The sequence below is a fragment of the Oncorhynchus mykiss genome, chromosome 6 (genome assembly GCF_057628025.1).
Source record: "Oncorhynchus mykiss isolate SJ-2025 chromosome 6, ASM5762802v1, whole genome shotgun sequence".
NCBI lineage: Eukaryota > Metazoa > Chordata > Actinopteri > Salmoniformes > Salmonidae > Oncorhynchus > Oncorhynchus mykiss.
Window position 1 is genome coordinate 49,698,882 of NC_143027.1, and position 25,913 is coordinate 49,724,794.

The 25,913-nt window shown below is 40.7% G+C and overlaps 1 protein-coding gene across 4 annotated transcripts in view; it reads right to left on the reverse strand.

Moving 5' to 3' along the window:
* Window positions 1-20,414, reverse strand: part of ddx31 (DEAD-box helicase 31) — a 53,663-nt gene extending 33,249 nt beyond the window's left edge. The window contains exons 1-12 of one of the 4 annotated variants that reach the window (XM_021606692.3): window positions 20,338-20,414; window positions 19,866-19,997; window positions 18,861-19,195; window positions 18,484-18,559; window positions 13,145-13,188; window positions 8,991-9,061; window positions 7,683-7,747; window positions 6,922-6,966; window positions 6,652-6,693; window positions 6,303-6,367; window positions 6,051-6,170; window positions 5,846-5,952 (exon numbers count right to left, since the gene is read on the reverse strand). In XM_021606692.3, the coding sequence (XP_021462367.3) occupies window positions 5,846-5,952; window positions 6,051-6,170; window positions 6,303-6,367; window positions 6,652-6,693; window positions 6,922-6,966; window positions 7,683-7,747; window positions 8,991-9,061; window positions 13,145-13,188; window positions 18,484-18,559; window positions 18,861-19,195; window positions 19,866-19,997; window positions 20,338-20,379 (1,144 nt within the window). In that variant the 5' untranslated portion in view covers window positions 20,380-20,414. Of the gene's footprint in view, window positions 1-5,845; window positions 5,953-6,050; window positions 6,171-6,302; window positions 6,368-6,651; window positions 6,694-6,921; window positions 6,967-7,682; window positions 7,748-8,990; window positions 9,062-13,144; window positions 13,189-18,483; window positions 18,560-18,860; window positions 19,196-19,865; window positions 19,998-20,128 lie in introns of all 4 variants that reach the window. The other 3 variants (XM_021606694.3, XM_021606693.3, XM_021606695.3) reach the window with 3 other exon arrangements.
* Window positions 20,415-25,913: the final 5,499 nt, after the last annotated feature.

A 25,913-nucleotide genomic window follows, 5' to 3' on the forward strand; every position in this document is an offset into this window, starting at 1 on the left:
AAAAGGCGTGTGTGAGCAAGGAGGCCTTCTAACCTGACTCAGTTACACCAGCTTTGTCAGGAGGAATGGGCTAAATTCACCCAACTTATTGCGTGAAGCTTGTGGAAGGCTACCCAAAATGTTTGATCCAAGTTGAACAATTTAAAAAGGCAAGGCTATCAAATACTAACTGAATGTATGTAAACTTCTGACCAACTGGGAATGTGATGAAAGAAATAAAATCTGATAAATAATTCTCGCAACTATTATTCTGACATTTCACATTCATAAAATAAAGTGGTGATCCTAACTGACCTAAGACAGGGAATTTCTACTAGGATTAAATGTCAGGAATTGTGAAAAACTGAGTTTAAATGTATTCGGCTACGGTGCATTTAAACTGTAAATGCCCCTAAAATATTTTTGGGGTCAGTATGGTGTGTATGGTATGAAAGGTTAAAGGAAATATTCATAGCCTGTTATACATTAAAAAGTATTAGTAAGTTCATAGTATGTGAAGATCTTAAAACATCTAAGGTTAAAAAGATCATGCATTCAGTATTAGTTGATTGATTGATAATTCATATAATTGTGTTAAAGTTCAAATCCATCAAGTGTACAAAGGGTACGAATTGTGAGAGGAATGTGTAAACGTTATGTTGATTACTTCATTTTGTGGTGCCTAATGGAAGGGTAAAAATGTTAATCTGTGATCTAAATGCTCTTAATCCATGAGCCTAAGATCGATTGCTCTGGTCTCCACCCAAGTTCCCGGGGAAATCGCAGTCTTTTCTCATTGCACTAAAAGTTATTATTGAGGAAACAAGACCGTATCGCTCTCGTGATTATTTCTCCCCCTTTTCAGGTATGTTATTGATAAAAAATGTTTTAAAAAAAGAGTAATTTAAATGTAATAACTCGCTAACATGCCAAGAGTGTTTAAGGTGTGTCTTAGTAACATCTTGAGGAAGTTAGAGTTAAGTTTGCAGAGAGTAATATGAGCCCTGCTCGGTTGCAGCGAAGAATAGCTACGTACTGAGAGTAGTTGCCATTTTATGTCGATTGTGAATGAACATGTGCGTTGTTAATAAGATATTTTGCGGTGTTATTTGCATAATGGTTTTTCAAACACTATTGCCTGTTGATAAATTGAGTTATGGTTTACTGATTAAAGCTTTGTGCTTGACAGTTATATTGAAATTAGTATCTGTTTCAGTGAATACTGTTGTGACGTGAATAAGCCTTGTACCCTAACTATCTATTTCCGGTAGATATGTTCGGTAAAATGTGTTACTTTTGTAAAATGATTGCACTAAAAGTTATTGAGGAAACAAGACCGTATCACTCTCGTGATTATTTCTCCCCTTTTTCAGGGGCATAACATGTAACCTACATTTAACTAGGCAAGTCAGTTAAGAACAAACTCTTATTTACAATGAGCCTACCCCGGCGACACTGGGCCAATTGTGCACCGCCCTATGGGACTCCCAATCACAGCCGGATGTGATAGAGCCTGGATTCGAACCAGGGACTGTAGTTACGCCTCTTGCACTGAGATGCAGTGCCTTAGGCCTCTTCCGTGTGTGTGTTAACTATTTAACTGTACTAGAATGCTTGAAAGGCCGCAAAAATGTGAAATATTTGTTATTGGTATCGTTTTTTTTTTACAAGGAAAATATCGGACATCGGTATCAGCCAAAAATGTCATATTGGTGCATCACTAGACAGTGCATGTTAAAGCAAAAACCAAGACATGAGGTCAAAGGAATTGTCCGTAGAGCACCGAGACAGGATTGTGTCGAGGCACAGATCTGTGAAAGGGTACCAAAAAATGTCTGCAGCATTGAAGGTCCCCAAGAACACAGTGGCCTCCATCATTCTTAAATGGGAGAAGTTTGCAACAACCAAGACTCGTCCTAGAGCTGGCAGCCTGGCCAAACTGAGCAATCGGGGGAGAAGGGCCTTGGTCAGGGAGGTGACCAAGAACCTGATGGTCACTGACAGAGCTCCAGAGTTCCTCTGTGGAGATGGGAGAACCTTCCAGAAGGACAACCATCTCCGCAGCACTCCACCAATCAGGCCTTTATGGTAGAGTGACCAGACAGAAGCCACTCCTCAATATAAGGCACATGACAGACCACTAGGAGTTTGTCAAAAGGCACCTAAAGGACTCACACCATGAGAAACAAGACTGTCTGGTCTGATGAAACCAGCTATTGAACTCTTTGTCTGAATGCCAAGCGTCACGTCTGGACGTAACCTGGCACCATCCCTACGGTGAAGCATGGTGGTGGCAGCATCATGCTGTGGGGATGTTTTTCAGCGGCAGGGACTGGTTGGCTAGTCAGGATCGTGGAAAAGATTAACCGAGCAAATTAGAGAGATACTTGATGAAAGCCTGCTCCAGAGCACTCAGGATCTCAGACTGGGGCAAAGGTTCACCTTCCAACAGGACAACGACCCTAACTAAGCACACAGCCAAGACAACGCAGGAGTGGCTTCGGGACAGGTCTCAATGTCCTTGAGCGGCCCAGCCAGAGCATGATCAAACATCTCTGTAGAGACCTGAAAACAGCTGTTCAGCAACACTCCCCATCCAACCTGACAGAGCTTGAGAGGGTCTGCAGAAAACAATGGGAGAAACTCCAAATACAGGTGTGCCAAGCTTGTAGCGTCATAGCCAAGAAGAAGAGGCTGTAATCGCTGCCAAAGGTGCTTCAACAAAGTACTGAGTAAAGGGACTGAATTCTTCTGTAAATGTGATCAATGGTTTTTTTATGTATACATTTGTCAAATTTGACTCAGATGATGGGGAAGAAATTAATCATGACATCTCAGATGACTATTCTTCTAATTCTGAGCCTCAGTCTGAAACTACACCTTATTTTTTTTTTAATTGCAGAGCGCCAAAACCAAAATACAGAAAATGTCATACTAAACCTTCATGATAATACAAGTGTCATACATGATTCTTTGCCAAGATTCTAAGCTAATCTAACAACCTTCAAAAAGGCTTTACGGCGAAAGCACAGCATTCGATTATCTGGTCAGCGCCCCACAACAGCATATTATCCAAACAAGCACAGGTGTCACAAAATCCCAAATAGCAATAAAATAGGTGACTTGCCTTTGCAGATCTTCCTCTGATCACAATCACAAGAGTCCCAGGAACACAATGCATGGTCGTTTTGTTCGATAAATTCCTTATATATATATATATATATATATCCCAAATAGTCCATTTAGTAGGTGTCATTGAGTTCAGTAATCCACCCGTTCAGAATGCAGACATACGAGTTCCAAAAGTTACCAGTAAAGTTCATCCAAACAAATCAAACGACGTTTCTAATTCATTATTAGGTACTCTAATATCTAAATAAACGATAATACTTCATTTGGAGCAAACTATTTTCAATAGGAAAGGAAAAGAACGCAGCACGCTCCCTCGGTCACACGTGCAATGAGATTAAGTTCGCCATGGGACTTCCTGAGAATAAACAACTATTCCTTGTTGGTTTTTCAGAATACAAGCCTGAAACCATGTATAAAGACTGTTGACATCTAGTGGAAGCCATAAGAACTGCAATTTGGGAGGCGAAAGTCTTTGGTTTCAATAGCTTAAGCTTGGAATTGGCTGGCAGGTCAAAAATAAAAGATTGGTCCTCGGGTTTTCGCCTGCCAAATCAGTTCTCTAAACTTTAGAGAGTGTTTTCTATCCAATACTACCATGCATATGCAAATCCTAGCTTCTGGGCCTGAGTAACAGGCAGTTTACTTTGGACACCTCAGTCATGCAAAATTCCAAATACCCCTATCCATAACAAGTTTTAAATTGTCTTTTTCCTCAATTTTACAATAAGGCTGTAATGTATGTGGAAAAAGTCAAGGGGTCTGAATACTTTCCAAATGCACTGTAGACATGCTCATGTTATTTACGTTAGTGCAGGGAGAGCTGCACACAGGGACTTCCTACTAGGCCACACCGCCTCAGTGCTAACAGTATAACTCTGGTTCATCTGCACATGATTACTGCATTCGATCGCTGTAGGATCAACAGAGGCATTCAGGGCAGTTAGATGGACATAAATTAAGTTACTCACATTGTGTCTACCAACGCCCCTGGTATAATGTACATTTGCTGAAGCATTATGACAACTCAGCAACACAATGGTAGGGATTAACTGAGCTGGGCTTGGGTCATTGATAAGTCATTGAGTGCAAGTAACAAGGGACAAAATGCTAAACTTTGACTGCTTTAATACACTATAAGTGAATCTGTCCAAATACGTATTCCTTCTTCAATTGGGGGCACAAGATAATGCTTTAATTTCTAAACAGTAAAACAGATATTAAAATACCCTAAAATACTGTAGCCTAATTTGATCACAAATATAAAATGCTGAAGTATTGAGACAAATTTAAAAATGTTAGCTTTACTGTCTAAATATATATTGAGGTATGTTCTATTGGTCCACAAGAGAGCTGATATAGCAGCTGTCACACACAGACCGATCTGATTGGCCTGTTGCCTGCAGTCCCAGTTAGCTGGGACCAAACAGACCATATTAGGGAGGGACTAACGTGAACTTGTCCAAGAATTCTTTTTTACATTTTTTGTTGCAAAACGTTACAGTGTGCACTAATGATTACACCCAAAGTAATGATGATGATGATTCCATGCCGTCCCTAGGAGGGGTGCGTCACTTGCGTGGGTTGAGTCACTGACGTGATCTTCCTGTCTGGGTTGGCGCCCCCCTTGGGTTGTGCCGTGGCGGAGATCTTTGTGGGCTATACTCGGCCTTGTCTCAGGATGGTAGGTTGGTGGTTGAAGATATCCATCTAGTGGTGTGGGGGCTGTGCTTTGGCAAAGAGGGTGGGGTTGTATCCTGCCTGTTTGGCCCTGTCGGGGGTATCAGTGGATGGGGCCACAGTGTCTCCTGACCCCTCCTGTCTCAGCCTCCAATGTTTATGCTGCAGTAGTTTATGTGTCGGGGGGCTAGGGTCAGTCTGTTATAGCTGGAGTACTTCTCCGGTCTTATCCGGTGTCCTGTGTGAATTTAAGTATGCTCTCTCTAATTCTCTCTTCTCTTTATTTCTCTCGGAGGACCTGAGCCCGAGGACCATGCCTCAGGACTACCTTGCATGATGACTCCTTGCTGTCCCCAGTCCACCTGGCAGTGCTGCTGCTCCAGTTTCAACTGTTCTGCCTGCCGTTATGGAACACCAACCTGTTCACCAGACGTGCTACCTGTCCCAGGCCTGCTGTTTTCAACTCTCTAGAGACAGCAAGAGCGGTAGAGATACTCTTAATGATCGGCTATGAAAAGCCAACTGACATTTACTCCTGAGGTGCTGACTTGTTGCACCCTCGACAACTACTGTGATTATTATTTGACCATGCTGGTCATTTATGAACAGTTGAACATCTTCTGTTATAATCTCCACCCGACACAGCCATAAGAGGACTGGCCACCCCTCATAGCCTGGTTCCTGTCTAGGTTTTGGCCTTTCTAGGGAGTTTTTCCTAGCCACTGTGCTGCTACACCGCTATTGCTTGCTGTTTGGGGTTTTAGGCTGGGTTTCTGTACAGCACTTTGAGATATCAGCTGATGTAAGAAGGGCTATATAAATAGATTTGATTCCGTGTGGCCCAGTTGGTAGATCATGGCGCTTGCAACGCCAAGGTTGTGGCTTCGATTCCCACAAGTGACCAGTATGAAAAACGTATGCATGCACTACTGATAGTCGTTCTGGATAAGATGCTGCTAAATGACTAAAATGTAAAATGCAGTTCCTCCCCATTTCCTTTCATTTGGTGCCTAACAAACAGGACTCAGGTCTTATTCGAGACACTTGGGCAGCTTACCATCTGTAAGAGTAGCAGACAGGAGCACGTTCTGCCTGGGAGGTCCAGTGGCATTCAAGGAATTGAGGATCACTGTCAGGTCCTTCTCAAAGCCCAGGTCCAGAATCCTACACCCCGACAAACACAGAACCACTCATTCACCATAAAGCAAAGAGGTAAAAGAGTGTGAGTGAGTGAGTGAGGTGAGTGAGGTGAGTGAGTGTACCGGTCAGCCTCGTCCAGGATGAGCCACCGGACAGCGCTGAAGGCTATGCTCAGCGTGTTCTTGATGTGGTCCACCAGTCGGCCCGGCGTGGTGATCAGAATGTTAATCCCTTTACGCAGCCTAAACAGACAGATAGTAATGTAAGCACACACACACACAGCCTAGGTTGGATCCACTGACACCAATTATAGTGAAAGCTTCCCCCAATAACCTATATGCTACCAAAAGTCAATCAATGGGGGGAAAAAAAACCTGGCTTTCTCTGCCTTCCTCTTCTCGCCCCCCATCAGGACTCCAGGCACGATCCATGTGAAAGGCTGGCAAGAGGAGAGGGATGGGAATGAAGGTACAGTACAATAAGCAGACAGCCAGGGGAAACGAGCCCATCACATCCCAATGCTTTTCTGGCTGACTGTGGGTGTAGTGCTTTGCTGGGCAGAAAAACTAGGGATGCATCCCAAAAGGCACCCCCTATATAGCGCTACACTCTGACCAGAGCCCTATGAAAAATGGTCAAAAGAAGTGCACTAAAAAGGGAATATGGTGTCATTTGGGTCTAGAAAAGGAATAGGGTGTCATTTGGGGCACAACCTTACTGTACCTTGAGGAGCTTCTGGAAGATCTGAAAGCTCTGCTGGGCCAGCTGAGGGGGAACAAAAATCAAGAAGAAATCAAAGTGGTACCAACTCAAACTCAACATCCATTATGTTGTACAAATGTTGTACAAATGTTGTACAAATGACAACTGCACAGTGACTCATTGTATAACTCATTGTATAACACATGCACTCAGGTGAGAAGTTGGACAGGTTAGAAAAGTAAAGATGAACAACAAGTGGGAGAAAGACAAGAGAAAATGACCTGGGCATACCTCTCTGGTGGGGACCACGATGACAGCAAGAGGCCCATCCCCTCTCTGGAGAAAGGATATGCAGAAGATTTAGGCACACAGATATAGGGTATCAACTCTGGAAACTTTTCCATTTTTTTTCCAGAAATCCAAGATGAAGGATTACTGGGACATCCTTCTCATTCTCTCCTGATTTCATTAACCTTCTAATATAGACTTAAATACATACATCTCTCTATTTTGTGAAGTGCACCAGTCCCTCATGCAGCAAAGCACACCCACAACATGATGCCGCCAACACCGTGCTTCACGGTTGGGATCGTGTTCTTCAGCTTGTAAGCCTCCCCCTTTTCCTCCAAACATAACAATGGTCATTATGGCCAAACAGCTAGATTTTTGTATCCTCAGATCAGAGGACATTTCTCCAAAAAGTACAATCTTTGTCCCCATGTGCAGTTGCAAACCGTAGTCTGGTTTGGAAAAATGCATTGTGTCATGCACAAAGTAGATGGCCTAACCGACTTGCCAAAACTATAGTTTGTTAACAAGAAATTTGTGGAGTGGTTGAAAAAACAGTTTTAATAACTCCAACCTAAGTGTATGTAAACTTACAGCTTCAACTGTATGCACGTATGTATATATCAACCCTACATGCACATGATCACACTATTCTTAGGCAATGAGCTGGTTATTCTCTGACATTAAAGCGGTTCCTGGATATCATGCAAATAATATGTTGACCCTTTTAAAATTAATTTTAATAAACAAATCAGTGTACTTGCCTTAATTTTTGGTTCCACTGCTTGTAAAGACTGAACAAGCGGTATCCCGTAGGCAAGAGTTTTACCTAGACATTCCAGTACAAAAAGGAAAACATTTCACTTGAGGACTATTCCTCACACAAAGCTCTAAAATTAAAAAGTATCTGCATCCTCTCCAAACAACGTTGCTGAATGATTAAATCTGTACAATGTATATAGAAGAAAATATTCTCCCATTCCCCAAACAACGTGTATGGTAATTAGGCTTCTTCAGGAAAAGAACAGCGTACTCCGAAAGTATTCAGGCCCCCTCACTTTTTTCCCTACATTGTTAAGTTACGGACGTATTCTAAAATGTATTTAATAGTTTATTGCCCCTCATCAATCTACACACAATACCCCATACTGACAAAGCAAAAACATATTTAGAAATGTTTGCAAATGTATTACAAAAATAAACTGAAATATCACATTTACATAAGTATTCAAACCCATTACTCAGGACTTTTTTGAAGCACCTTTGGCAGCGATTACAGCTTCAACTCTTCTTGGGTATGACGCTACAAGCTTGGAACAACTGTATTTGGGGAGTCTCCCCCATTTTTCTCTGCAGATCCTCACAAGCTCTGTCAGGTTGGATGGGGAGCGTCATTGCAAAGCTATTTTCAGGTTTCTCCAGAGAAGTCCGGGTTCTCCTGGGCCACTCAAGGACATTCAGAGGCCTGTCCCGGAGCCACTCCTGCGTTGTCTTGGCTGTGTGCTTATGGTGAACCGAGTCTTTGTGGTTCCAAACTTCTTCCATTTAAGAATGATAGAGGCCACTGTTCTTGGGGACCTTCAATGCTGCAGACATTTTTTGGTACGCTTCCCCAGATCTGTGCCTCAACACAATCCTGTCTTGGAGCTCTAACGGACAATTCACTCGACCTCATGGCTTTTGTTTTAGCTCAACTGTGGGGCCTTATATGTGTGCCTTTCCAAATCATGTCCAATCAATTGAAATTACAACAGGTGGACTCCGATGAAGTTACAGAAACATCAAGGACGATCAGTGGAAACAGGACGCACCAAAGCTCAATTTCGAGTCTCATAGCAGAGTATGAATACTTGTGTTTTTTTTACATTTGCAAAAATGTCCAAAAACCTTTATGGGGTTGTGTATGGATTGATGAGGGAAAAAATGTATTTAATCCATTTTAGAATAAGGCAGTAATAAGAGAATTTGGAAAAAGTCAAAGGATCTGAATACTTCCCAAATGTGGAATATATAAAAAATAATATGCAGTTAAACATCAAAAGGAAGCATAAAGAGCTGGAAATGCATCCTACCCGATCCTGTTTGAGAGCGCACGACAGCGTCTTGACCAGACAAGAGGACAGGAATGGTCTCTTTCTGGACACTGCCGAGGAAAACGGCGTTAGTATACAGACTGTGCCGATTGATCTGTGAGCATCTATGCATTCCAAATGGCACCCTATTCCCTATATTATAGTGCACTATAAAGTAAAGTATTTTCCACCATAATTTGCAAATAAATTTATTAAAAATCCTACAATGTGATTTTCTTTTCTCATTTTGTCTGTCATAGTTGAAGTCTACCTACGATGAAAATTACAGGCCTCTCATCTTTTTAAGTGGGAGAACTTGCACAATTGGTGGCTGACTAAATACCCCCCCCCCCCCCCCCACTGTACATACACATATGCATACATATACACATGTATAGATACACATACTTTAAGAACATACCTTTACTATTCCCCGCAAACCCTACCACCCTTCCCCCAATTGGAGTAAACTAATAAACACTTACGCTTCTACCTTCAGTTTAGACATCGTTTACAAATTTTACAGACAATCTATTTTACAATAGTTATATTTTGTTTGTTTTTAGTCCTTCCTCCATTTCTGATGTCCATCCAGTTTGACTTCTATTTGTAACTATGCTATTTCGCAAAATTTCTGAGCCTATATACATTTTACAGACCCCGTATGTTTTACATTGTTTATCTTGTTATTAGTCCCACCCTTCAGCTCCATTCACCCCCTCCCATCTATCTCTCAACATGATCCATTTTGGATTTCTATTTGCCATATATTTTTCAACGGTGCTGTGATGCTTCACAAAAGTACTGAACCTTTCTATTCTCATAGCTTCTACAGATGGTAAATTAAAAATTAAAAATTTTACTAAAATAATAATAATAATAATATTATTGATTGCTTGACTATGGCTTTCCAAAACACCCAATATTGCCATCTGCAGCGTTAGTTCTAGGCAAATGTTGCAATTCTTCAGCCATTCCTGGACCTGTGACCAAAAACAAGCTACATATGGACAATACCAAAATTAATGAGCTAATGACTCTGCCTCCTCACAGCAAAATCTGCAGAGCTGGGAAGATTGTATCCCCCAAATATATAAGATTCTATTGGTTGCAAGAGTTTCGTACAGCAAAATTTGTTTTTTTAAGTTTTGAACACGGCGTTGTTTTGCGTATCATTTCATAAACCATGTGCCATGGAATGGAACTATTTTGAAATATATATGGCACAGCTGTCAGTTTTTTGGTCCTTAAATGAAATTGGTATATGTTTTTATTTATCACACTTTTCTTTAACAATTTACTTTCTTTAATACAGGGCCGACATACAAGTTCCTTACTTTTTTCCCCCTTCCATTTATGTGGTAATGCTCCAATTAATTAGTTGTAATTTTGGGTAGAGCAGACATTTCCATATGTCTGTGTTAGCTGCATGTGTGACATAACCCCACCAGTCCTATATATGATATCATTCACTAAAATTATACCTTTTTTTATTTTTTTATACGTTATTTTAATCAATTAGTTTATTTGAGTTTAACCACAATATTTGTTGTATTATTTGTTCTGTCTTTTCAGGTGGATTAAACTGAAATTGCAACCAACTGTTTAAGGCTTGTTTAAAATATCTATATATATTTTGGAGATTATTTCCTTTTCAAACAACCGAAGTGAGCAGGTGTAATCTGAATAAAGGGAAAAAGGCCATTCTTGAACATAGGATGAGACATTCCTACCAATTTATTAGAGAACCCGTTTAGATTTAAGTATAACTTTTGTATGACTGATGCCTTTAGTGAGAGCTCTAACGCTTTAATATTGAATCATTTCAGCCCTCCCAATTCATATTCGGTAATATAAATAGGCCCTTTTAATTTTGTCTGGCTTGCCGATTCCAAATAAAATTGAATATTTTTTTTCCATATAATTTAAAAAGCAGGTCACTGGGTGTAGGAAAAACCATAAGCTAATAGGTCAACTGTGATATAACTAAAGAGTTAAGCAGGGTGATTTTTCCACAAATAGACAGATATTTTCCTTTCCACGGAAGCAAGATCTTATCTATTTTTGATAACTTTCTATAAAAATGTATTGGGAGTGAGATAATTTCTTTCTTTTGGGATTTGTATACCGAGTACGTCCACATCTCCGTCAGACCATTTAATTGGTAAACTACATGGTAATGTAAAATCAGCATTCTTTTTGTGATCCAATACATAATATAGAACACATCATAATTTAGTTTTAATCCAGAGAGGATAGCAAAATATCTAGCTCCTCTATGAGGCCGTGGATTCTAATTGTGGTTTTTAAAAGAAAACATGAATCGTCACCTTAGTTAACCCAAGGATTTCTAATCCCTTAATATTATTGTTTGATGGCAATAATAAATAGATATGCCGATAGTGGACAACCTTGTTTTACTCCTCTTGACAGTTTAAAACGTTCTGCGAAGTAGCCATTATGTACTATTTTACACCCAGGGTTACTATACATAACTCATTTAATAATAATAATAATAATAATAATAATAATAATAATATACATTAACACATTTAATAAGAGATTCCCCAAAATTGAAATATTCTAAGCATTTATATATAAACTCCAGTCGTACTTTATCAAAAGCCTTTTCAAAATCAGCTATGAAAACCAGGCCTGGTGTCCCAGATATTTCATAGTGTTCTATTGTTTCCAGTACTTGTCTTATATTATCTCCAATGTATCGTCCATGTAAAAAACCTGTCTGATAACACTTTTTTAATTCTATGGCCAAAGCATTTTGCTAGGATTTTTGCATCACAACACTGAAGTGTAAGAGGTCTCCAATTTTTAAATGGACTGGATCTTTATATATACCACTTGGGTCCTGTTTCAGAAATAATGATATCAGACCTTGTTGCGTATCTGATAATTTACCATTTATATAGGAGTGGTTAAAACATGCTAATAATGGTCCTCTGAGTATATAAAAAAAAACATTTGGTATACTTCCACTGGTATGCCATCCAGCCCTGCAGTTTTCCCAGACTTAAAGGCTTTAACTGCATCAAGAAGTTCCTGCTCTGTAATTTGGCCTTCACATGAGTCTTTCTGTACAGATGTTAATTTGACATTATTATTCTGAAAAAAATCCATTCAATTAGTTTCAGTTAGTGGAGATGGAGGAGACTGAAATGAAAACATATTCTTAAAGTACTTTACTTCCTCCGAATATAATTCGGTGAGTCATGCATGACTCCATCATTTGTAACAAGTTTCAATACATTTATTTTGGTAGCATTTCTATATTGAAGATTCAAAAATAATTTTGTGCATTTTCCCCCATATTCCACCTAGTTCACTTTATTTTTATAATATATTACATTGGATCTTTCTTGAATAAGTTCCTCCATTTCTTTGTTTTTCCTCTAACTTATTCTGTGCCTCTACGGTACAGTTTTTATTGCTATCTAACTGTACTGTTAGTCCTTCAATATCCTTTGTTAATATGGACTCTTTTGATCTAAATTGCTTTTGTTTTATAGATGAGTACTGAATTGCATGGCCTCTAAAAGGCACATTTAAAAGTGTCCCATACAATAAGGGGATCTGCTGTACCTATGTTATGTCTGAAAAAGTTTTAAACTCTCCTGTCCTAGTTCTAAACAATTTATCATCAAGTAGGCTTTGATTAAATTTCCAATATCCTAACCCACGTGGAAATTCTGCAAGAGAAATATATATATGCCAATTATGTGATGATCCGACTGCATTATGTCCCCTATAAACACTTAAAATATATATATATATATATTAAACCTTTGGTGCCAGAGAGAATGGCATAAGAAAGTAGTCAAGACGACTAGCTTGATTAAGCCTCCGCCATGTATGTCTCACTAGTTCAGGGTATTTAAGTCTCCATATATCCACTAATTCCAATATATCCATGACATTCATGATTTCCTTAAGTGCCCAAGGGTGATAGTTTGTAGTGCGATTTCCTTTCCGGTCCATAGAGGTATTTAAGACCGTATTCAAATCTCCCACCGTAATAATAGAGTCTAGTGTTGCTTGTAGTTGATAAGTTCTTATATATATTTTCAAAGAAGCTTGGATCATCAATATTTGGAAGGCATAGGTTAATAAGCAAAGAAAACCACTAATGGAGGCTTTACCTGGTCATAGTGGTCACATTCAGCACTTTGGTCAGCGTCGCCACCTGATGAGGGAACCAACAAAGCCAACAAAGTCTCACAGGGCCACTGACTTATAAGACACATTGTAAAGGAGAATTATCATCTTGACAATGACTGTGGTCTAGACTCCAACTACGATGACATGGGTCATATTCAAAAGTTACGAAAACAAAAGAAAACACACAACAGGGAGGGACTACCTGAACTTGTCCTGTGTCCAATCAGACATGCTTGTTGTTTTCTGCTGCAATAATGTTTTGCTACAGTGCACCCTACTGAATAAAACCCTAGAGAAAATATTTACTGTCGAGGTTTAGTGTGAATGTAAAAACATTTAAAAGAAATTGGGACTAATGTTAAAAGAAAAAAAACGAATGGAAAAGCAATGTCTTTTTTTCCGTCAACAAAATTTAAAATCACAAAACAACCACTAACAGGTCCCAATCAAAGATACAGTACTACACAGATTGCATATATCCCCAAATCGCAGACATGCTTTTAGCCCCACTTCCTCTTCTCCTCAGTGTCTTAAATGCAAAACTGAAACAAGCAACATAACACATTGTTTATGGTCATGTACCAAAATACAAAGATACTGAAAAGATTGACAAGATCCTAGGGGTTGATCTAGAATTGGACCCAGTTTCTTTAATGTTAGGTCTCCCTAGTAGGCAGGTTACTTCTGTGGGTAAAAGGAGGCTTTACAACATCCTTACCTTCGCAGTGAGGAAAAACATCATTTTACAGTGGATTAGTGATAAGGTTCCTTCTATTAAAGATTGGCATAAGATACTATTTGAATGGGTGCCTCTGGAATATCTGACATGGAAATTGCATTCTAAAACAGACCAGTTCTACAAAGTATGGGAATCTTATCTAAATTAACTAGAACCTGAGGTATCAGCTATTATGCTGCAAGGATTCTCTTAGAATGGCGGGATCTATGTATTTCACAACTACACTGTACGTTCCATGTGTGGAACCTAACCTCTTGGTTTAAACTGAGCTTTTTTGTTTAATTTCTGTTTGTAAGTTTGTTTAAAATGTATGTATTGAGAGACGCAATGAGGATAGGGTGAGAGAAGCACCGAGCGGGAAGAGGAAAATGGTGTATGTATGTGTGTGTGTGTGTGTGTGTGTGTGTGTGTGTGTGTGTGTATGTATGCATGTATGTATATATCTATATATATATACGTAGGTACAGTGCCTTGCGAAAGTATTCGGCCCCCTTGAACTTTGCGACCTTTTGCCACATTTCAGGCTTCAAACAAAGATATAAAACTGTATTTTTTTGTGAAGAATCAACAACAAGTGGGACACAATCATGAAGTGGAACGACATTTATTGGATATTTCAAACTTTTTTAACAAATCAAACACTGAAAAATTGGGCGTGCAAAATTATTCAGCCCCCTTAAGTTAATACTTTGTAGCGCCACCTTTTGCTGCGATTACAGCTGTAAGTCGCTTGGGGTATGTCTCTATCAGTTTTGCACATCGAGAGACTGACATTTTTTCCCATTCCTCCTTGCAAAACAGCTCGAGCTCAGTGAGGTTGGATGGAGAGCATTTGTGAACAGCAGTTTTCAGTTCTTTCCACAGATTCTCGATTGGATTCAGGTCTGGACTTTGACTTGGCCATTCTAACACCTGGATATGTTTATTTTTGAACCATTCCATTGTAGATTTTGCTTTATGTTTTGGATCATTGTCTTGTTGGAAGACAAATCTCCGTCCCAGTCTCAGGTCTTTTGCAGACTCCATCAGGTTTTCTTCCAGAATGGTCCTGTATTTGGCTCCATCCATCTTCCCATCAATTTTAACCATCTTCCCTGTCCCTGCTGAAGAAAAGCAGGCCCAAACCATGATGCTGCCACCACCATGTTTGACAGTGGGGATGGTGTGTTCAGCTGTGTTGCTTTTACGCCAAACATAACGTTTTGCATTGTTGCCAAAAAGTTCCATTTTGGTTTCATCTGACCAGAGCACCTTCTTCCACATGTTTGGTGTGTCTCCCAGGTGGCTTTGGCAAACTTTAAACGACACTTTTTATGGATATCTTTAAGAAATGTCTTTCTTCTTGCCACTCTTCCATAAAGGCCAGATTTGTGCAATATACAACTGATTGTTGTCCTATGGACAGAGTCTCCCACCTCAGCTGTAGATCTCTGCAGTTCATCCAGAGTGATCATGGGCCTCTTGGCTGCATCTCTGATCAGTCTTCTCCTTGTATGAGCTGAAAGTTTAGAGGGACGGCCAGGTCTTGGTAGATTTGCAGTGGTCTGATACTCCTTCCATTTCAATATTATCGCTTGCACAGTGCTCATTGGGATGTTTAAAGCTTGGGAAATATTTTTGTATCCAAATCCGGCTTTAAACTTCTTCACAACAGTATCTTGGACCTGCCTGGTGTGTTCATTGTTCTTCATGATGCTCTCTGCGCTTTTAACAGACCTCTGAGACTATCACAGTGCAGGTGCATTTATACAGAGACTTGATTACACACAGGTGGATTGTATTTATCATCATTAGTCATTTAGGTCAACATTGGATCATTCAGAGATCCTCACTGAACTTCTGGAGAGTTTGCTGCACTGAAAGTAAAGGGGCTGAATAATTTTGCACGCCCAATTTTTCCGTTTTTGATTTGTTAAAAAAGTTTGAAATATCCAATAAATGTCGTTCCACTTCATGATTGTGTCCCACTTGTTGTTGATTCGTCACAAAAAAATACAGTTTTATATCTTTATGTTTGAAGCCTGAAATGTGGCAAAAGTTCGCAAAGTTCAAGGGGGCCGAATACTTTCGCAAGGCACTGTATAATTTGTGTGTGTGTGTGTGTGTGTGTATATATATATATATATATATATATAATGCACACACACACACACAGTTGAAGTCAGAACTTAACATACACCTTGGCCAAATAGATTTAAACTCAGTTTTTCACAATTCCTGACATTTAATCCTAGTAAAAATTCCCTGTCTTGGGTCAGTGAAAATCACCACAGTTTAAGAATGTGAAATGTCAAAATAATAGTAGAGAATTATTTATTTCAGTTTGCAATTCTTTCATCACATTCCCAGTGGGTCAGAAATGTACATACACTCAATTAGTATTTGGTAGCACTGCCTTTAAATTGTTTAACTTGGGTCAAACATTTTTGGTAGCCTTCCACACGCTTCCCACAATAAGTTGGGTGAATTTTGGCCCATTCCTCCTGACAGAGCTGGTGTAACTGAGTCAGGTTTGTAAGCCTCCTTGCTCGCACACGCTTTTTCAGTTCTGCCCACACATTTTCTATGGAATTGAGGTCAGGGCTAGTACCTTGACTTTGCTGTCCTTAAGCCATTTTGCCACAACTTTGGAAGTATGCTTGGAGTCATTGTCCATTTGGAAGACCCAATTGTGACCAAGCTTTAACTTGCTGTTTGATGTCTTGAGATGTTGCTTCAATATATCCACATCATTTTCCTACCTCATGATGCCATCTATTTTGAAGTGCACCAGTCCTTCCTGCAGCAAAGAAACCCCACAACATGATGCTGCCACCCCCGTGATTCACGGTTGGGGTGGTGTTCTTCGGCTTGCAAGCCTCCCCCTTTTTCCTCCAAACATAACAATGGTCATTATGGCCAAACAATTATATTTTTGTTTAATCAGACCAGAGGACATTTCTCCAAAAAGTACAATATTTGTCCCCATGTGCAGTTGCAAACCGTAATCTGTTTTTTTTATGGACGTTTTGGAGCAGTGGCTTCTTCCTTACGGAGCGGCCTTTCAGGTTACATCGAATATAGGACTAGTTTTACTGTGGATAAAGACCCTTTTGTACCTGTTTCCTCAGCATCTCACAAGGTCCTTTGCTGTTGTTCTGAGATTGATTTGCACTTTTCGCACCAAAGTACATTTCTCTCTATGGGACAGAACGCGTCTCCTTCCTGAGCGGGATGACGGCTGTGTGGTCCCATGGTGTTTATACTTGTGTACTATTGTTTGTACAGATGAACGTGGTACCTTCAGGAATTTGGAAATTGCTCCCAAGGATGAACCAGACTTGAGGTCTACAATTTTTTTCTGAGGTCTTGGCTGATTTCTTTTGATTTTCCCATGATGTCAAGCAAAGAGGCATTGCGTTTGAAGGTAGGCCTTAAAATACATCCAAAGGTACACCTCCAAATGACTCACAAATGATGTCAATTAGCCTATCAGAAGCTTCTAAAGCCATGACATAATTTTCTGGAATTTTTCAAGCTGGTTAAATTGTAAACAATTGTTGGAAAAATGACTTGTGTCATGCACAAAGTAGATGTCCTAAACTATGGTTTGTTAACAAGAAATTTGTGGAGTAGTTGAAGAATGAGTTTTAATGACTGCAACCTAAGTGATTTGCCAAGGATATAAAGCGCTCAGCAAGTCATCGTTGTTAAGTTGAAAAAAAAATGGCAGAGAAATGCAAGTGACAGCAGCTGATGTGCTATGCTTTAAGCTGACCCAACGTTACAATGTAGCGATTAGTGCTTTGGAAACATACTAAAGTACTGACTAACTGCTGCATATATGTCGAACTTCATCAGCAAGCTGTCAAACAGTGCTGTGCCAACATTTTTTTTATTACCTTTATTTAACTAGGCAAGTCAGTTAAGAACAAATTCTTATTTTCAATGACGGCCTAGGAACGAACAGTGGGTTAACTGCCTGTTCAGGGGGAGAACGACAGATTTGTACCTTGTCAGCTCGGGGGTTTGAACTTGCAATGCTCTAACCACTAGGCTACCCTGCCGCCCCCGTCCTTTGCTAGCTATCTAAAATCCCATCCATGTGTTTGTCAGTGAAGCTAGCTAGCAGCAGGCATGCTACAACAAGCTAAATCAGTTGATGAAATCCCTGGAGACCAATATACTTGCACATAATTTGGGCAGGAGAAAGATAAATGTTGTTTTTACAACTTTCTCAACACCTTTCGCCTGTTCCAGTGCCCGTGTTCAATAGCGAATGAGTCATGCACAAGACCAGTTGAGACCATGCTCGCAAACAGATTTTGAAATATTGATAAGTGGCAGTTGGGACGTAGAGCATGCATCGCCTCAATGTTGATTTTGGCCAAAATAATTTCAGACTCGAGTGTTCACGATCGAACACAACAGCAAGAGGCCACTCAATAATGGGCTTAGGGCCCAAGCATTCGATTTATGATTCAGCCTATGACTGCGGTAGATAGTATTTCATTGCACCCTAGCAGTCATAGGCAATAGGACCATATTCTGCATTATGAATTCATGTTTTCCCTTTGTCACATCCCTAGTTTAGGTGCTCACCAGGTGGGGGTGAAGGTCCAGCTCCGCAAATGAGTCACTGGTGAAGACTTTCTCCTTCAGCTGGGTCACAGCAGGCCTGCAGTCACAGCCAGTGAAGGGGTTAATACTAACCAAACAACATTTCACTAAACAGGAGTAACAAACCCTCTAACCCTACACCCAAGCTTGTTTTTTCTTAGACTGTACTACTATCATGATAAATAATTGTATTTGTAGTAAGTCTTGGACCTTATACATGTTTTCAGCAAACCATTAGTGGTGTATAGAAAGTAGACTATTTGAATAAAGGCTTGATTCAAGATCGAAACCACATAGGTCAACAGCCAGGTGCAACATTACCAACTCAACACCCTCCCATCGTCATTGAAAGAACTTACCTGTGGACGTCTGGGATATCTGGGTTATTTCTAAAGAGGGATGAAGTCTTTATGAACACACTGTCCTCTCCTCCTTTGTGTTCCCCAACATGTTTACTTTTTGGAGTCATTTTTGTCTGGGCTTTGAATCTCTGGGCAGGTTTTAGGGTCTCAGGGGACAAGGCTTTGGCTGCATCCTTTGGTGCTGGCTTTCGGACAGGGCTTTTATGGGTTGGTACATCCTCTTCTTCCATGTCCTCGGTGGGCTGTTGGTCCTTGGTCTTAGGCCCATTGAACTGTTGTTTATTAGGTAACTCTTTCTGTATTCCTGAGTATTTTCGTTTCTGTGCTTTTTTCTGGAAATTAAAACATGTAATATCTATTCAGAGATGAACTGAGAACATGGTAACAAAAGGAGTTAGGTAGTTTGCAAGTGCTGTGCTGACAATGATTGGTTAACCTTGCCGGATTCAGTGGGGTTGGGTTAAATGTGGTAGACACATTTCAGTTTAAGGAATTCAGTTGTACAACTGACTAGTTATCCCGCTTTCCCAAGTACCTCAACTCCACAATGATTTCATCCATGGAGTTGAGAGCAGACTAATTATAAAAATAAAAACTGACTCGCTATGCAGTCGATATTTTCAAAATGTAAACCCTTATCATGTTCTTATGTTTGACTGTTGCTTAATGCCACCGTTTGCTGAAACCATACTTTATAATAAAACGTTAATCAAATTTAACCTCAGCGGGAATGTTCATTCATGTGCCAATTTAATCTCAACAAGTAAACAGTCGGTTGTTGTATTTGATTCACGTTTTATTAAAAAAAGTATGACTTCAGAAAACAAATAAAGGCACACAGAGGAAAACATAGGTACACTGTATGAGCAACTGCATAGCGAGGTTCATTTAAAAAAAACTATAGTTTGTACTCAACTCCGTGAATAAAATCACCGTGGAGTTGAGGTACATGGCAAAGATCTAACAAAACTCGTGACATTGTTGTGACCAGAGTTTACCTACCAAAGCCCATTTCTCCTGAGACGTTGGTCTCTGATAACTCTTCGAGTGACATGCTGGAGCTGAGTCAGACGAGAAGTTCAACATCAACGTATCCTCTGCCATGGTGACTGGTGGGATGCGATACACGTCTCTCTGCAACACACACAACAAATGATCCCATAGCTAGCTAGTTGTACATGTCTGCTACAGCTAAATGTAACATTATGACATCATGTGAATGTAAAGTTAATCCAAATGTGTCAGTCCTAGGCATTACATGTTACCTTTACCAGTCTAGTGCTATGATCTGAGGCACCGATTCACACGTGTGTGCAGTTGGCTAACTTAGCTAGCTAGCTATTGATTTAACTAGCTAGACATTGAAAACGTGTACTGCTAACGTTACCCTGAAAGTCACCAGTCTTCCCCCTCCAAGTTGGTCTCACAAATAATATAGTGCTGCAATTAGTCGACTGAATTTAAATTTACCCACAACAAGTCCAAAAAACGTTTTTGTTGTTTTTAGATCAAGCATGGATGTCCTGGATTTGGGTAACTTCCCTTTCCAACGTCACTTTCTTGGGCGTTCCCTTCTGTTCAAGCGCATCGATTTTGACAAAAAGCTAGACGGGACCACATGTCTAGAGGGGATACAGCTTTTGTCAAATTGACATCAAAAGTTGATAAACAAATAAAATAGCTAACCCAAACCCTTTTCCTAACATTAACCTAATTATCCTAACCTTTTGCATAAGTTATCCTAAACCTGCTACTAACCAATCAGTATAAAATCTAATGAAGAATTTTAAAAAACTGCTTTACCCACCTGTATTCTGGCTCTGGCCCAACCAATACCATCTGGAGTAGCCAAAAATAAATGTGATTTCTTTACATTTTCAAACAATCCATTTATATTTTGCAATGGGGCTATACATTTGGGTGAGTTTTTTTTCTCGCCTGAGTAGCCTCGTTTCGCTGCAAAAAAATTAAATTAAACCATCGATGGCCTTGTCAAATAATTAACATCCAATCACATTAACCATTACTCTCTCGCGGGAATTCCACTAACGGTCCATATGTAGCCAAACGTAGCTGATGCTCATGTTGGTGTCTGTACTGATGGTGCAAAAGCCATGACAGGGGGACATACAGTAGTGGAGTGGTAATGCGCGTGCATCCCGACGCCACTTGGGTGCACTGCAGCATCCATCGAGAGGCTCTTGCTGCCAAAGGAATGCCTGACAGTTTGAAAGACGTTTTGGACACGACAGTGAAAATTGTTAACTTTGTTAAAGCAAGGCCCCTGGTGTATTTTCTGCACTATGCAATGATATGGGCAGCGACCATGTAACGATTTTACAACATACAGAAGTGCTCAATATTTACATTTTTTTATTTTGTTGAGATAGGAGCTTAAAGTTTTCTTTACTGACCATAATTTTCACTTGTCTGACCGCTTGCATGATGACAAGTTTCTCACACAACTGGCCTATCTGGCTGATGTTTTCCTCACCTGAATGATCTGAATCCAGGATTACAGGGACTCTCTGCAACTATATTCAATGTGAGGGACAAAGTTGAGGCTATGATTAAGAAGTTGGAGCTCTTTGTCTGCAATAACACACAGGTCTTTCCATCATTGTATGATTTTTTGTGTGCAAATGAACTCAAGCTTACAGACAATGTCAAATTTGATAAACGAGGCACCTGAGTGAGTTGGGTGCGCAATTACACAGGTACTTTCCAAAATGGATGACACAGTCAACTGGATTCGTTATCCCTTTCATGCCCTGCCTCCAGTCCACTTACCGATATCTGAACAAGAGAGCCTCATCGAAATTGCAACAAGTAGTTCTGTGAAAATTTAATCAGAAGCCACTGTCAGATTTCTGGATTGGGCTGTGGTCAGAGTATTCTGCCTTGAAAAATCACGCCGTTAAGACACTGATGCCCTTTGCAACCACGTACCTATGTGAGAGGGGATTCTCGGCCCTCACTAGCATGAAAACTAAATACAGGGACAGACTGTGTGTGGAAAATTATTTAAGACGGAGACTCTCTCCAATACAACCCAACATTGCAGAGTTATGTGCATCCTTTCAAGCATACCCTTCTCATTAACCTGTGGTGAGTTATTCACAATTTTTGATTAACAAATAAAGTTTTATATGTAACATGACTAAATAAAGAGCAACATTATTGATTATTATTATATTATTATTTGTGCCCTGGTCCGGTAAGAGCTCTTTTTCACTTCCCACGAGCCAGGTTGTGACAAAAACTCATAATTATTCTTATGTTTAATAAATGTATAGTGTGTGTGTGGCAGGCTTACAATGATGGAAAAAAACTACATTTGAGAGTAAGCTGACCCTGGTGCTAGAGGGGGTACGCAGCTGGAGGTTCAATGTTTGAAGGGGTACGGGACTATAACAAATTTGGGAACCACTGGTCTAGATAGCATAAAAATTCCATTCTAGAAATCGTTGAGGAGGAACTCAGTTCCAGACTCAAGTACCGTTTACATGCTAAGTAATAATTCAATATTAAACTATAGCAGTAGGCAGATTAAGCAGTAGTCTTTTTTACTCCTTTTTCTCTCCAATTTTGTGATATCAAATTGGTAGTTACAGTCTTGTCCCATCGCTGAAACTCAAGGAAGGACTTGGGACAGGCGACCCAAGCCAAAACGCACAGCTTTTTGACACACTGCTCGCTTAACCCGCAAGCCAGCCGCACCAATGTGTCGGAGGAAACAGCCCACCACAGGAGTTGCTAGAGCACGATGGGACAAGGATATCCTGGCCGGCCAAACCCTCCCCCTTAGACCACTGCTCCACCCAGGAGGCTAAACACGTGGTTTTCTGAGTAATCTTTCGAATTATTAGGACATGTAAACACCTTGATCAGCGTTCCATCTGTGTATTTGATCAGCGCATGTACTAGCACCAGTTGAGCGAGCTTCAATCATTAGTCCAAGTGAAGTGAGTTCGGAAAAACTGAATGTATGCATCTTAGGTTGTGCCTACTTGAAACATAACAGGGGTTCATTGTCAATCCGACTTCTGCATTCCGAGCAGCATTTACGGTGATATGGCCTCTGCAGAAGTGAGTATCACATACTTCTTGCACTTTGCCGAGCAGCACAGAGCTGTTGTAAAGGAAGTTGTCAAGGAAGGGAGTTTGTGTTTATACAGAACCTACTGCCCTCACCTACCGTCAACCAATTATGTCAATGCAAAGCTTTACCGAGCCCTCCATATTGTTACAACATTTGAGAGGCACATTGCAATGTGGTAGGGTCTCTGCAAGCCTCCGGAGGTTCCGCAATTGCGTCACTCCATCCATACGGCGCCTCCGATCACATTTCAGATCAAGCATGCATTGACTCTTACATGCCACTATCAGAATATGAAGATTGCATCGAAGAGACAGGTCTAGATGCACAGAAGTTGCTTTGTGGTCTGAATGGGTTCAGATCTGGTTTACCACTTTTGGAGGTGGTCAATGATGCATTGTGTGTGGATATCTCAGAGCCAATTTATGCTTGATCCGAAAATGTATCCGAGAATGTGGTCAGAGGCTGTATGGATAGTGTGACTCAATGAGGAGCCTAGAGGCATGCAGAGGCCAAATTGAGCTCCATACTGCATCGCCATGCACCTCTCTCAAATTGTGTAACAATGTGGAGGGCTCCGCATTGACATGATTATTTGACGGTTGGTGAGGAAGGGAGGTCCTGTATAAACACCAACTCACTTCCTTGACCACTTCCTTCACAACAGCTCTACACTGCTTGGCGAAGCGCAAGAAGTATAAATGCCCTGACTTCTGCAGAGGCCATATAACAGTAAATGCTGCAAGGTCAATGCAGATGTCTGACTGACCATGCAGCGCCTTCAAGGGGTTTGCACAGAATAGACAAACAGGGCAGATGGAGCGTACCACAGTGTTGCAATGTTGTTTTTCGGGGCACCTGGCTTGTCCAGGAGGCTGCCCGATCAACTTTCATCCTGTGCACAAAACACGTTTAGCTGGGCCAGATTATTATGATAATTGCTTTACTTTTTATAAATTTTTCTCCCCAATTTCATGGTGTCCAATTGGTAGTTACAGTCTTGTCTCATCGCTGCAACTCCCGTACAGACTTGGGAGAGGCAAAGGTCGAGAGCCATGCGTCCTCCGAAACACGACCCAACCAAGCCGTACTGCTTCTTGACACAATGCCCGCTTAACCCGGAAGCCAGTCACACCAATGTGTCGGAGGAAACACCATACACCTGGTGACCGTGTCAGCGTGCATGCGCCTGGCCCACCACAGGAGTCGCTAGAGCTCGATGGGACAAGGACATTCCTGCCGGCCAAACCTTCCCCTATCCCGGACGACGCTGTGCCAATTGTGCGCCGCCCCATGGGTCTCCCGGTAGCGAGCCAGGATTTCTAGTGGCACAGCTAGCAACTACTATGCAGTGCCTTAGACCACTGCGTCACTCAGGAGGCCTAGCCGGGCCAGATTAATCGAATCCCCTCACTGAGTAAGGTTACATGCACATAATAATGCAATTATTGTGGATATTCAGATTAATATAATAGTTTGATTAAAATGTTTACATGCTTTGCAAGAAGAACGATGTCCCTAATAATCCTGTTAACATGGACACATCTGAAATCAGGCTATCTAATGGCACTCTAATTAATTCAGAAAATCGCCAATCAAAATAAAGCCTACCATCAGTAACACACTATGCCGCCAGGGACTCAAATCCTGCAGTGCCAGACGTGTCCCCCTGCTTAAGCCAGTATATGCCCAGGCCCGTCTGAAGTTTGCTAGAGAGCATTTGGATGATCCAGAAGAAGATTGGGAGAATGTCATATGGTCAGATGAAACCAAAAATAAAATTTTTTGGTAAAAAATCTACTCGTCGTGTTTGGAGGACAAAGAATGCTGAGTTGCATCCAAAGAACATAACAAATACCTACTGTGAAGCATGGGGGTGGAAACATCATGCTTTGGGGCTGTCTTTCTGCAAATGGGCCAGGACGACTGATCCGTGTAAAGGAAAGAATGAATGGGGCCATGTATCGTGAGATTTTGAGTGAAAACCTCCTTCCATCAGCAAGGGCATTGAAGATGAAACGTGGCTGGGTCTTTCAGCATGACAATGATCCCAAACACACCGCCCGGGCAACGAAGGAGTGGCTTCGTAAGAAGCACTTCAAGGTCCTGGAGTGGCCTAGCCAGTCTCCAGATCTCAACCCCATAGAAAGGGAGTTGAAAGTCCGTGTTGCCCAGCAACAGCCCCAAAACATAACTGCTCTAGAGGAGATCTGCATGGAGGAATGGGCCAAAATACCAGCAACAGTCATAGTTGAAGTGTACCTATGATGAAAATTACAGGCCTCTCTCATCTTTTTAAGTGGGAGAACTTGCACAATTGATGGCTGACTAAATATTTTTTTGCCCCACTGTATGTAATGTTACGTTTTTCATAAATGTAAATGGTAGCTAATGTTAGCTACCTTAATTTATTAAAAAATGCATTCATTTTCCCTTACAAAAAACGTTTGCCGTTTTGAAACTGCAGTAGAAGAGCAGTAACTGCAGTCATATTTTGGAGGCAGTAATTGCAGAATAACTGCAGTGTACTGCAGTTGCGTGCAGTTATACTGCACTGTAACTGCAGTTACACTGCAAAATTACTGTAGTTCAAAAAACTGTTATTTTGGACGCAGTATTGGAGCATACTGCAGAAAGATTGCACTTTAACTGCAGTTATAATGCATTGTACTGCAGTTAAACTGCACTCTGACTAAAATATTTTTTTGTAATAGAAGTATTATTTACTATTGAATATTTGAAATGTAAATATCAAGTCATGGCTGTTCTAGTAGTTATGTAATTCCAGCACGTCTAGTGTTAAAGGACTCCTTTAGAAACCCCCACTTATCCTTATATGGTTCCTTTTGAAAGACCCACACCTTGACACCCCCACTTCCCTGAGAGATGCACTGCACTGAGATATGACACATCAGCAGGTGGCAGCATAGAGACCCTGAGGGGTGACTGCT